At 43.5% G+C, this 13,812-nt stretch overlaps 2 protein-coding genes across 2 annotated transcripts; both read right to left on the bottom strand.

Moving 5' to 3' along the window:
- Positions 1-6,953: 6,953 nt before the first annotated feature.
- Positions 6,954-10,693, bottom strand: K441DRAFT_667400 (uncharacterized protein). Its single transcript, XM_067649828.1, has 2 exons — positions 9,938-10,693; positions 6,954-9,654 (listed from the first exon to the last, which is right to left on the bottom strand). The coding sequence occupies exons 1-2, from the start codon at positions 10,502-10,504 to the stop codon at positions 7,330-7,332; spliced, it is 2,892 nt and encodes a 963-aa protein (XP_067499057.1). The 5' UTR covers positions 10,505-10,693; the 3' UTR covers positions 6,954-7,329.
- Positions 10,694-11,061: 368 nt separating this feature from the next.
- Positions 11,062-13,025, bottom strand: K441DRAFT_667401 (glycoside hydrolase family 20 protein). The gene has a single exon (XM_067649829.1). It carries the CDS (start codon positions 12,944-12,946, stop codon positions 11,156-11,158), a length of 1,791 nt encoding a protein of 596 aa, XP_067499058.1. The 5' UTR covers positions 12,947-13,025; the 3' UTR covers positions 11,062-11,155.
- Between the last annotated feature and the right edge of the window lie 787 nt (positions 13,026-13,812).

Below are 13,812 nucleotides of genomic sequence, written 5' to 3' on the forward strand. Positions count from 1 at the left end.
TACTTAAGCACCGCGAATAGCTAGTAGTAGCAGAGGAACAGAACTTACGGACTTAACTTATTACCGAAGTATATGCCTAAGTCTCTATGGCCTACCCTAGAAAAAATAAGACCTGCAGGATTATAGGCGACCGCTATTACTAGCCCGGAATAATTATAAATATTAACCGCTATATATAGAACTGCAACGACTGCCGTAGGTCTATAATTCTATAAAATAAGACCTTAGGACTATTAAAACCCCTCCTAATACCCGACCGCCTCTAGTAATATATCTCTATAGACTTTTATAAGCTACCTCTAGACCGTAATAGATATAATATAGTTATAATCCTAGTTAACTACTTCGGCAAGCGCCCGTTCTTAATTCCCTGTTATAAGAATATTAATGCTAAAGAGGCAGCCTAACTGTATATCTACTACGTCTACTAAATTTATAGACTACCAGATACTATTATATCCGACCGCGGCCCGTAGTTTATATTAGCCTTTTGGAATAAGTTTACCCAGATCCTAGGTATTAAGCTAAAGCTTTTTATAGTATATTACCCCCAGACAGACGGTTAAACGGAGATTATAAATTAATATTTAGACTAGAGACTCCGGCCTTTTATTAACTACTTCTAGGATAACTGGGCCGAACTATTACCCTTAATAGACTACGCCTAAGCCACCTTACCCCATAACTCTACCGGATTTGCCCCTATTTAACTAGAAATGGGTTACCTACCCCGTATAAGCTTTAACTGGGAAAGACTAGAAGGGCCCCAGACTATACGCGAAAAACTATCTTATAAGGAAGCCTAGTAGTATGCTAAGCGCTTAGAAGAAGCCTAGAAAGTAGCCCGTATAAACCTAAAAAAGGCCTAGAAATTAATAGAATAGTAGGCAAATAAGTATAGGCGCGAGCCTAACTTTACTATAGGCGATATAGTCTAGGTTATAACAAAAAACTAGAAGATAGAACGGCCTAGCAGTAAGCTAGACTATAAGATAGTAGGACCGTATAAGATTTTTAATAAAGTAGGCAACTTATATAAGGTTAAGCTCCTAGACTTAATTAAAGTCCATCCTATTTTCTTACTGGATAAGCTACGGAAAGCTATAAATAACCTACTGCCTAGATAAAAGAATGAACCTCCCCTACTAATTTAAGTTAACGACGATAATAAATAGAAAATTAAAGAAATACTGGCCTATAAACTTGTAAAGGGAACGTTAAAGTATTATATTAGTTGGAAAGGATATAACCTAGACCCTACTTGGTACCCTATATAGAACTTTATAGGTAGCCCCTATAAGCTTTAGAAGTTTTATAGCCGTTACCTTAATAAACCCAGACCGCTAAAGTACCTAGATAAGTAGATAGAATACTAGTATAACGAAGACGATAAGCTACTAGAAGAATATAAGGATAAAAACGCCCTAGAAATTTCTTAGTTACGTAAGGTATTAAGATATCCAGGAACTTCAACCGGCGGTTAAAGTTGTCTAATTAGTCAGATTCTCTTGCTAAGACTTTTAGCGGCAAAGCCTAAGGGCAGGCTTTTTTGGAGGGGGGGGTAATATTACGGTACTAACAGAACTACGCACCAGCAAGTTGCCATAGATTGCCGTATATTGCGGTTATGTGACGCGAAGATCTTATAAAACATTAAACGGCGCTGCTTTTCTTCTCCTTTCCTTTCCCTAGCTTTAGATTCTCGTTTATAGACAATCCAATCGTATAGGCTTGCGCGACCCTTTTGCTGTGCTTATGTCTTAATTAACTGAGTCGCTAATAGGTATAAGCTAAGAACATCGTTGTTACTATAGTAAGTAAAGAAAATAAGTAGTACAGCCAAAGAAAGAATAAAGATGTTAATAAATCTTTATATAGACCTTATAGAATTAGCAAAAGGAGTATAAGAAAGAATGAAAAAGTACTATAACGCTAAGAGATCTAAGGGACTAGATCTTAAGGAGGGAGATAAAGTATAGCTACTATATAAAAATTTTAAGAGTTAACGGCTAAGTAAGAAGTTAGACTACGTTAGACTAGGACCTTTTAAAATTATATAAAGGATTTTACCGATCACGTTTAAGTTAGACCTACTAGCTAAGATAAAGATTTACTCTATATACTATATCGTAATGCTAGAGCCAGTATATAGAAATGTTAAGCTACTAGTCTATAAAGTAGATACGTATAGAGGATAGGAAGAAGATAAATAGTAAGTTTTACAGGTCGTTAGTTATAAGGATATTAATAATAAAATATAGTATAAGGTTAAGTAGATAGGCTATACTAAGACTACCTAGGAACTACTAGAAAGTTTAAAGAACGCTATAGGAAAGGTATAGAAGTATTAGAAGAAATTAGGTTAGGTAGTATTAATAAAAAAGGATTGCTAAAGAATAAGTCACCTAAGGGGGACCTAAGAAGAGTAGTTACTAAATTACTTAGATTTATTTCCTTCTTAACCAGAAAAGAGTCCGTTCTCTTATTACTAAGTTCCTATAAACCCTATTTTATAAGTTTTTACTCCTTAGAATAAACCTTCTTACGCACCTTCTTAAGATGGATTAACTAAGTAGACGCTGCAAGATGAGACTTAAGGGCCCGTTACTAAGTATTGGCAGCCTCCCGTTTAGCGTCCCAAGAACGGCATAACTCTGCTAAAGTAATAGATAGTTTATTATCCAGCTATATAGTAGTAGATTAAATATAAAACCCTAAGATAAATTAATTAGGGAACTAGATGACTATTAAGAGTAATAGGTCGCGTATATTTAGTATTAGAGACGGAGTAAACGTTATAGGACGAATAAATATTCGCTTTAGTGCACTCTAAGCAAGAGGACGGTTATTGTAAAAAAGGGTTTGCTAACGCAATATAAACTAATCCCTTTTTTAAATAGTAAGAATATAGAGACGGTATAATCTCACTAAGAGATAATATTGCAGTAATAATACGAGTATAACGAGCAGTTAAGGAAGAAGAAATTGCTTTAGGTATAATAAGCAATAATATTAACCAAATTAATTAGACGGATATTATACCTCTAGTAAATAACCTGGAGATATTTAGGATCTTTAAGGATAAAGATAGAGAGGAGGGAGATAGTGTTATAAACGCTTTAAGTACAATGTTATAACTACTTAGAGAAGAGTCGGAAGAAGCTAGTTAGTTAATTTAAGCACGGCCTAGGATGGAGCTAATAGAGCTATATAACAAGGAATGGTAACCAAGGTCATGTAGGGTAATCTATATAATCTGTGGGATCTGTATAATCTATAGCAGAGTAGATAAAGTATATATATATTACATACAAGACGGATTTTATAGGAGTACGGCCGTGTATTTAAAGGACCACAGTCCCTACCTAGATAGTTCCTTCCTTATAGTGATTCTCAGAATATAACTAGAGTTAATCTATTGGGCAACTACTCCACCCGTTATTATTACGTTGTTAACTTTTATACTTGCATCACCTATATACCTAGCCTAAAAACGAGCCTATTATAGTTCTTGCTATAAGGTTCCGTTACAAATATTACATACTATATTGTTAGTTTTTACGCGCCCTATATACACCTAATCTTTAACTACCTTATCGTTAACTAACGCCATGCCTTCCTTATCTACTAATATAATAGACGACGATAATATATCTACCTCTGCTATTTCGGAGCTTAATTCAGATCAGTTTACCTACTTTAGCGATGGCGACGCGTTAAGCAACTCTGCACTAAGTACACTAGGTGAGTTGGTTACTTAGTAATATTACGGCTGGGGGAGGGCTTATAGCAACGAGCGTAATAGAAGAAGCTTTTAAGGTCTTGGCAATTTAAGAAGGAGAGCCTAAGAAGCTACTGCTAACTATACTAAGCTAAGGATCGTGAAGTTGACGATAGTAGTAAGAGTAGGGGTAAGAGGGTAGCTGTATTTTGGAGTTCTACTAAGGCCTAGAGTAGTACGGAGCTTAACTATAACTATATTACTATACCGAGACTTTATATAAGTAATTTGGATTTAATATTTAGTAAAATTTTAATATAAAATTTGGTTTTAATATCAATTTCAATACAGTCTTATATTGATATTAAATATTAATAAAAGGCCTAAGCTCGTATATATATAATAATAATTAAGTAGCTAATAATAGCTACCCTATATTAGGCCTAGCCACCTAATTTTTAATAAGGTTTAAAGGGAGATTATCTAGTAAAAAGTAGATATTATATATCCACCTCGCTATAGTAAGTGCCTTAAGGTACCTATTATAGATCTATATATAGTTTATATATATTAGCTAGCGTTTGCTAGCGTTTAATAAAATTATATAAAGGTGTTATAATAACGATATATTATACTCGAACGCTAAATAGATAGGCATTAGATTTAAATAAGAACTCTATTTATAAAATATAGCTTTAAGGCCTCTATATATATATATATACAACTAAGATAGGTAGGAAGACTTATAAGGGTAAGTAGCTAAGTGGTAAGATATATAAGAGTAAGCAGCTAAAAATAGTAAGTACGGCCTTATTAGCAAAATGTTTGTGCCTCCTAACAGTACTAACAGCTCCTAATAGCTCCTATTAGGGCTGTCAGGAGCTTTAGAAGACACTTATACTTGGCATCCTATTAGGAACCTATTAGGAGGTTGCCCGGACCACTAGGACCTCTAGGACCTCTAGGACCATTAGGACTATTAGGACTATTAGGACCATCAGGATAACAATAAAAATTCTAGATTTAAAAATAAGGTATATTAACACTCCAGTATTTACAGCTAGTCAAAAAATACAAAATTAATTTAATTATATATAATCTAAATAATCTAAATTAATCTCTCCTGTCTACCGCCTGTGTTTGTCATGGAGCTCTACAATCGCTCGGGCGTCGGGCGATCGACTGAGGAGCCTCTCGCGGAGGCTCCAAATCGTCGATCGGCGGTGTTCCCGATGATCCGCTGGCCGTGTGCTGATTTCCTAACTAGGCCTAGTGCCTGCCTGTGCCTGTCGTGCCTACCTGTCTATGCCTACCTGTCTGTATCTATAATTTGGGGGAGAGGTCGGCCCGATCGAAGGCTCTGCTTGATTCGATTGCGATTAATTGTATTGATTCGAATCGTTCTCCATAGGCGTTCGTTGGCTGTACGTTTGAACGGTGGTCGTCTGGGGTGCCTCCCTAGGAGGCCTTGATTCGATTTGATTCGGTAATAGGCTGATATCGAGGCTCTGGTTCGATTCGATCGATCGATCGAATCGATCGTGGTGTTCGCTGGCTGGTCGTTCNAACGATTATCGTCTGGTTCTGACGACGGTCCTCTCCTACTTGCCTGCCTACCTGCCTGCCTACCTACCTACTTACCTACCTACCTACCTACCTGCCTGCCTGCCTGACTGTGTCAGTATCTGATTTAATTCGGGGGAGAGGTCGGCCCGATCGAAGGCTCTAATTGATCCAGGTCGTTCTCTATGGCCGTTCGCTAGCTGTACATTCGAACGGTAGTCGTCTAGGTGCCTCCCTAGGAGCCTTGATACGATTCGGTAATGGGCCAATATCAAATTCGATTAATCGATCAATTGAATCGTTCGTGGTCTTCGCTAGCTGGTTGTTCGAAAGGTTGTCGTCTAGTTCTTGTAACGGTCGTCTGGTTCTGGCGACGGTCGTCTGGTTCTGGCGACGGTCGTCTGGTTCTGGCGACGGTCGTCTGGTTCTGGCGACGGTCGTCTGGTTCTGGCGACGGTCGTCTAGTTTTGGGCGACGGTCCTCTGCTAGCTGCCGTCTAGTGCCTCCTAAGGGAGGATGTAAGGAAGGGTAAAGAATGGGGTGACTGCAAAGGGGGTAACTTGGCAGAGGCACGTGTAGGCTATCGGGAATATAGCGGGGACCCGATAGCACTGTGTGTCGCGCGCACGCGCACATAGGGTCGTGTCGCATTAGGGGGAGGTATCCCATTAGGGGGGGTATCACAGTGGGGGAGGTGTCGCATTGGGGGGTGTCTTGAGGGGTGTGCATAGGAGGTGTCGCTTTGGGGGGGGAAGGGGTTGGAGGGGTGTCGCTTAGGGGTATCCTGTCAGGAACCTGACAGGACGATCAGGAAAATTAAGATCTGCCAGGAGCCTGTCAGGAACGATCAGGAAATACTAGTTTCCTGTCAGGACCCTGACAGGACCGTAAGAGGACGATCAGGAAATCAAAGATCCTGCCAGGAGCCTGTCAGGACGACCAGGACGATCAGGAAAATCAAAATCCTGCCAGGAGCCTGCCAGGAGCCTACCAGGACGATTAGGACCTCCAGGAAAGTCAAAATCCTGTCAGGAGGCCTCCAGGATCTTGGCACCCCAACAAAATGCTGATGCTATTTAGGTTAATATACCCCCCTAGCTATATAGAGCCTCCTAAGCTGCTGTAGACTACAAAAAATTATAATAGCAATTTAGTGTTAAGTTTAAAGAAATCTTCTATATAGTTACTTTCCTAGATATTATCTAAATCAACTTTAATTAGATCTTTAATATTAATGAGGTAAAGCCTTTATTAAGCCGTCTGCTATTATACCCTCTTAGCTTCCTACTATAATAGGTTTAATCTCTTACTATATTCTTAGCGTTTAAAACCACTTATTTAAAATCCGTATATATAGTAATCCATGGTAAGGCTCTTATACACTTTATTTTATTAAAAATTACTAGCTTAATTTTAGCCTAAATATATCTAATTTTCTTCTTCTTATAGACGCTGCCGTTTATATTTCTAAGGGACTTTAAATCTATCTATTAAGTATAAGTTTTTATAAAGTTTATAAACTGGTAGAAGTCTTAACAGTCTAGCTATATACTATTTTAGAATTATTCTATATTATCGTATTATATAATATATAGACCTTAGGCCTAACCCTTTAGGAAGGTCTACAGCAATAGCTATATAGTAATTTATTCTTTATTAAGTTAATTAAGCGCGATCTAGTTTAGCGATTGGTTTTCAATATTGCTAATAATCTACCATATATGTTCTTTAGTATTAAACAGGTTTTTGTTCATTTTTAGCATATGCTGGCACAAAACCTTCTTAATAGGAAGACGGCCAACAGGCGCTTCAGAGTTGAGTTTCCAGGCTATCAAATTGACGAGCTGAAATACCGCAAGGAGGCTATCCATATGGAATACGACGTAGCTGGCGTATTCCCCGGACATTGTGCAAAGTCTGGTTTCTCTTGCATGTCGAGACATAATGCATATGAGCTCATCCATTGGAGCATGTAACATCGGATAGTCACTTGTTTATCAAATGACGAAGAGAATGCAGCCAGTAAATCTTACGCTGGGTTATTTCTAGATGATGTTTAAGGTCTCTAACTTGTCCTCAATGCCTTTGACGGCTTCGCCATGCATGATGCCGTGCACATATGCCTCACCAATAAGTTGGTGACTGCTGAAAATCTTGTTGTTGAAATTAAGCGGGACGGAGCGTCGTACAGCCCTCGGAAGTGTGCTACGAAGAATATACGGAACGCTCGTGCCTGGTATGATGAAAATCAGGTCGCCGACTTTGGTTCGCTCTGGTCCCGTTCCCAGGAAGTTCTTCTTCGTTCTGAATAACCGCCTTGACGTGTCTTTGTTTCGAATAATGTTTCCAAATGTCTCGGCGCTGCTGAGAAAATTGCAATACCAGCTTGCCCAATCTGAATGGCCATCATACAGCTTCTGGAAAAATTCTTGTTCCTTAGAACTAAACGGAGTCCCTAATGACTCAAGGCTGTACCCTATACCCCTCAGGACCACTAAATAATCCTGGCGCGAGTGATTGGCCGGCATGGTGGCCTTAGTAAACTTCTTCGACAACTCAGGACTGTAGCGGGATAACTCAACTATAGAAATAAATTTGAGCCATCCAGTAAACTCTTTACTCAGACCTCTGGCAGGATGAGATCCAAGGGCCTCGTCGCCGATGAAGGTCCTCCACAAAGCATCTAGTTTTGCAGGCACGCTACCATTAATGTTATTCAGTAGACTGGCCCATCGAATCAATCCAGAGGCGGCATTTCCAACCCTGTTCAGGCCCGGTTGTGCAGTTTCCATGACGATGTCCCATTTGATTCCTTTCAAGACAAGACAGTCATTGGGCGAAATGTGGGTCGACTGGCCTTGCAAGCTATTTCCTGCAGCATTGTATCTTGTTCCAATGTCTCCGCTGGTGGACGTTTCGGTGGAAGGTGAGGTATGCATGCCAAGTGGCTGGAAGTACATTGGTGTACTGAGGTCCGGTATCCAGGAAGGAAGTCCGCCAACTCTCGAGTTTTTAACGTCCCCAGTCAAAGACAGGATAGATGGGCCGTGAGCTTCCATCAAGCATTTACCGACCGTAACGAACAGCTGTTTTGGCGAGTTTACGTAATTAGGATGCACTATTTCCTTGCCCTTTGAAGTCGTATGTTGCATCGGTAAAGAGAATGATAGTACGGCGAATACATGGTCTCTTGGATCCGTAGCAGAAGAATTCCGGCCGACGGAAAGGGCGGACATGGAAGGAAGCCGTCCTTCTCGTCTAAATGCTCGTCTCTTGCGCTCTAATGTGACTGCTGGAATCTCATCTTCTTTATTGATTCTGGTCAATAAGGTCTCTCCGCGACTTATGGCAAGACTGAACCCAAAGCTATTTGTCCACGGTAGACCGCCCTTCTTTAACGTATTACGGATCGTTTCCACCACGCATGACATGAGCATGAAAATATCCCAAGGGAGAACAAACTGCCCACAAACAACGGTGACCTCATCTGCCATCAATACCTCTTGGATAATCCAGGCTCTTTCAAACCACCTTCTTCTGTAAAAGGGTACCCCATTCAACCAATCTTCAATCTTGTCTTGTTCAAACGTGCGGAGCCAATCAGTAGCCACATTTCTCAAGGTATGTGGGAGAGCTGGTGACAGATATCCGTCCGGATCATGCAGCAATACATTCATGGTGTCATCCTCGAGCTTCCTATTTTTGGTAGCTAGCTCCAGCAGCCAAACAGCTCGTAGAAGCTCACTCGCCGCCGCATCTTGGACGTTCTGGCGTTCTTTACCGAGCCAAATCACAACTGATTGGGCACGTTTGTAGATGTGGCCCATTATCCCAACCTGCATTGCTTTCTCGGCATCATCGCTCTGATTAATGCATATAGCATCAATCCAGATGTACCCGTTGCTCAATACCCTGTTACGGAGACAGGTATTTGTCCGGCTGTGTGGTCTTTCCGGCTGGACACGTTCATTCAGAAACTGTATGACCTGAGCGGAAAGGCCACGCTGCCGCATGCGTGCGCAATCTACAGGCTTACGCCCTTTAAAGTCAAGTGCATTGATGTCGCTACCAGCCACAACAAGAACTTTTACAGATTCGATGTCACCCCTTCCAGCAGCGTAATGAAGAGCCGTCTCACCGAATGCATCGCGACTTGTCACGTCTGCCCCCTGGCTCAATAAGCTATACACACGGCCAAAGTTGCCTTGTTCAGCGGCCCGAATGAGAGGAGTTTTGTTGTATGGCTTGTTGCGTTCTTCAGTAATATCGGGTTGGCGAAGTCGTCGTAGAGCATCGTAGAGGTTCTGTTTCACTAGAATACGACGACCGTTGCAGCAGATTGCTGTGTTTCTCTGGTAGTGTGACTCGAGCTGCAAATACTTATGTTCAGCTCACATTACGCAAAATTCGGTCAGTCAAACACTATTGACATTGGAAAGATATAGACGGGTTCTCAAAAGTATCTCAAATTATTTCCGACCAGATTGATGGCATAGTTTAATTTTCTTCTGTTAGGGAGGCATATACTGGCCCTCACAGCTCCTTGCTCGTATATGAAAGAAAAATTCAACAAAAAAAATAAAGGGGCTCAAGTAATAAAATAATTGATCCCTCTTATCTGTTAGAAGTGAACGACGAAGAAATCATACTTACTTGAGATTCCAATGTCGGGAAAGGATTGCCCCAAGTGTATGACAAAGCGTCATATACCGGCCCATCTGCTAAATCTACTACGGTTAGGGAGCAGTGAACCATGTCTTGTACGCCACAACTTGGTTCGATCTTAAGAAGTCTGATTGACGTTGGCGTTGGTAACGGAGAATACTCAAACGCATCTCGATGACTGAGTAAATACTCGGCTTCGCTCCTTCGAGCCTCAATCTCTCGAGCGTCTTGTATTTCATTCCTCTGCCTTTCGGCCTCGTCAAACACCATCCCTCTTGTGACGACATTGCAACGTCCCTCAGCGTCTGGCTGAGCATCACGCAGCTTTCCAAACGCTTCTGGTAGGCGAGCATGCAGGACCGTTCCCTCGAGCCGAATATCTTCGGCACCTTTGTCGAAATCCGAGCCTAACCACGCAAATTCCCCATTCGCATTTCCTAGAATTTGATTCAGATGGAGCTTGGAAGGTTTCCATTGCCGATCCATTGTCATGCACTCCGCGTGAAGAGTGGGGCCTTCCAGGAAGATGTTTCGGCTAGAATCTCGGAACGCCATCCTGTTGACACGAATGTATGATTTCTGGGAGAAAGCATAATAGTCAAAATTGAGGACCACGAGGTGCCTGAGTGACAAGCAGCATAGAATCTGCCGAGAGCGGGAGAGGATGTGAATAATATCTATGCGAGAAGATCGAGAGTCTGGTACAAATCGTCCGCTTCGCCAGCCCAAAGGTCAAGTTCGGAGGTATCGCACGGGAGCCAAGTGGAAGCTCAGCACGCCTGAACAAGGCTGAAGGAAAAGGATGGGTCTCGGCGGTGCTGACCAGCAATTTCCGGCTCCGTCTTAGCCAAGCCTGCCGCCTGAACTTGGCCACCAGGCCACCCCCGCCCAGATCCTTTCATCACCGACCGCCGTACTGTCAGCACGAGCCGCTTTAGAAAAGGAGAACCTTGGAATTAGATATCCCAAATGAGCCATTATACAAGAAACAACCAGCTTTACCGATGCCGTCTAGGATTGATTGCTTTCGGTGGCGGCAAACGGCCGTGGGTTGAGTTCCTCGGCCAAGCCCTGGCGGAGTCGCCTAATCACGTGACATTGGAGATGAATGCCATGAAAACAATATGGTATTAGAACAGTCATAGGCAAAAAGGCCATGTGTATATTTACATATCCACAATTCCCCCTGGAATACCAACGGCTAAGTTAAACCACCGCAGTCTGATTATAGTAGAAATCACAAGCATGCGGATGCTGAAGACAATACTTTGGCATCAGTGGCGCGGCCTGTACGCCCAAAGCCACGAGATACTCCCTGAAATTCAAGATCCTCTGCGTGAGCTCAGTCGTTCGCTTCTGGCCATTCGCATCTCTATTCCCTGACCACACAAGCTCCGCAAGCGCCGCAGCGCGCGGCCACATCTTGGTTGAGATGACGGTGTCATCGCTTTGCTCGGACCAGAGTGGAGAAACTGCACCGATGACGTGCTTAGCTTCAGCGTCGGTAAGACCCTCAGTGAAGTCGTAGTCGTAGATGCGCTGCCAGGTCTTGTACGGTGCGCACCAGGAGCCGCCACCGCCGCCATAGTTGAAGGTAAGAATGGAGGTGTTGGGGTTCGCCATCACGTCGTACCGGGGGTCATTGGAGATCCAACCGCCGAAGCCGCAGTCAAGGTACATGAAGTCAGCGGAGGAGACAATGACGTCATAGCCGTCACGGGTGAGGTTCTTGATGTTACCGATGCCATTGTTCCAGCTTTGCAGGATGATGTCTTTGGGAACGTTGTGAGCACCCTCGGCGGAAATATAGACATCTTCCCACATGACAAGAGTGCGGTTTGCGATGTTCTTCAAGGTGGGCACGGCATGATCAACCCAGTATTGGACCAGGTCATTGTAGGTCCTTGAAGAGTTTGCGGCGAACCAGTCAGTGATCAAGGTGCTGAAGTTATAACAACCCGGTTGGATCTCGTCGGCACCGACGTGGAAGAAGGAATCAGTGAAGAGGCCGGAGAGTTCCTTGTAAACCTTCCCGATAACCTCATAGGTCTTGTTGTTGAGAATGTCCAGTTGACCCGGGTTAGGCTCCACTGCGGTGTGCAACGGCCAGTTGTCATTTGACCACCACGAGTCAATGCAAGCCAGAATAGACTTGTCCACCTGCTTCCAGCCAGAAGACGCGTGACCTGGCATCTCGATCTCTGGAATAACTCTAACACCGCGAGCCTTGGCGTAGGCGATGATGCTTCGAATATCATCGTGGCTGTAAATTTCGCGTGCCGAATACGCGTCTTTAGTCATATCCGGGTAAGTGGTCATCTGAACCGGCCAAGACTGCGCGTCTTCCAAGTGCCAGTGCAATACGTTCATTTTTGAAAGGGCCAGTCCGTCAATCTGCTCGAAGATCTTCTTGGGGCTAATGAAATTGCGCCCGCTGTCAATCATGACTCCACGATAAGGATAGAGGGGATAATCCTTGATAGATACAGGCTGCTCTACCATAAGACCACCTTTACCGTCAGAGATGACAAGTTGCTGCACGGTCGTGAAAGCGTGGAGAGCGCCCCATACTGTTTTGGCGGTGATGTCGATAGATTGGGAGTTCTGGGTGATGTCCAGAGTGTACGACTCGTCAACTCCATGTTGGAGGTCGGCGTTGTAATCATCGATTTTGACGTTGACTTCAATGAGCAGGGAAGATCCCCGTTTCGCCGCCGCCGTCGCAGTAGGAAACGGTGCAAAGGACGAAATCGGAGCTTCAGTAGCTGCTGGTATCCATTTGAGGGTGGTGATGGCGTCGAAGGCGCGTTGCCATGCTGGATACGCGACGTTGTCCTGTTGAGCTTTGTAGACGAGCCCTCCTGAAACTTGTTTGGGGCCAGAAGTACCCCAGGTGATCGACTGTGGGGCCGGCAGGGGGTTGACGGCAACGGCTGCGCTCGGTGCGACAAACAAGCACGCGGCCGTAGCCAGGACGGATATTAAGGTATTTGGCATGTTGTTGATGCGTGCAAGTCGAGGAATGCAGCCGTGTTAATAAGTCGGGCCAGTGGTACAGTACAATTATAGATTGCCCCGTGGGCTAAAGAGGAGCTGACGGTTAAGCCACGCGCACGGTTGACTAGCCATTTCGCTAGTAAGATGAAGCGATCCTACACAGCGATCCAACCAGATCCTCCCCAGCCCTGCCCCACTGTAACCCTGACGGAAGTTATGCAAATTAAGACCACAGTTACGGTTGCAAATACGACCGAAGTGGCGCTCCGGAGCTACATCCGCTAATCGCTGCATTTGTATGTTGCTCCCTATTCACCTACTGCGGCAGTGTTGGAATTCGACGAATTCACGTGTATCTTGGCGTCCTACAGCGCACCTTTCGTGCCGGGGCTCGGATAGAAAAGCTGAATACATCGTTCAGCTCCTTTATATTCTCTCCCCCTGCGAACTTAATCCACGACCTCGATGCCCTCCATGTTTGAGGTAGATACTGCGTGCACCCGTAGGAAAGGCAAAGCCTTTAATTTTTTAAGCTTTAATTATAAGAGTTAAACTTGAAATTCTCTAGTGCGTACAAAGCGAAATTGCCGTGTGTTGTGCGCGCACATAGGGGGGAACACTTGGAGCTGGTACAGGCTGTACAAACACGAGAATGCACTGCACTGGAACCCTAAATAGACTCTTGGCTTAGAATCGACGTGTATCGTGGCGGAATCTAGCCAAACGCCGCAGAAGACTAAGCCAAACACGGCATCAACTTGTGAGAAGCTATTATTTTTGCCATACACGCACGCTTCCATTTAATTATCAAAGAGGGTGACATTATAATCGAATGGGGGATATTGCTCCATTGCGTGTCATTTGAA

The sequence above is a fragment of the Cenococcum geophilum genome, assembly GCF_001692895.1.
Source record: "Cenococcum geophilum 1.58 unplaced genomic scaffold K441scaffold_55, whole genome shotgun sequence".
NCBI lineage: Eukaryota > Fungi > Ascomycota > Dothideomycetes > Gloniales > Gloniaceae > Cenococcum > Cenococcum geophilum.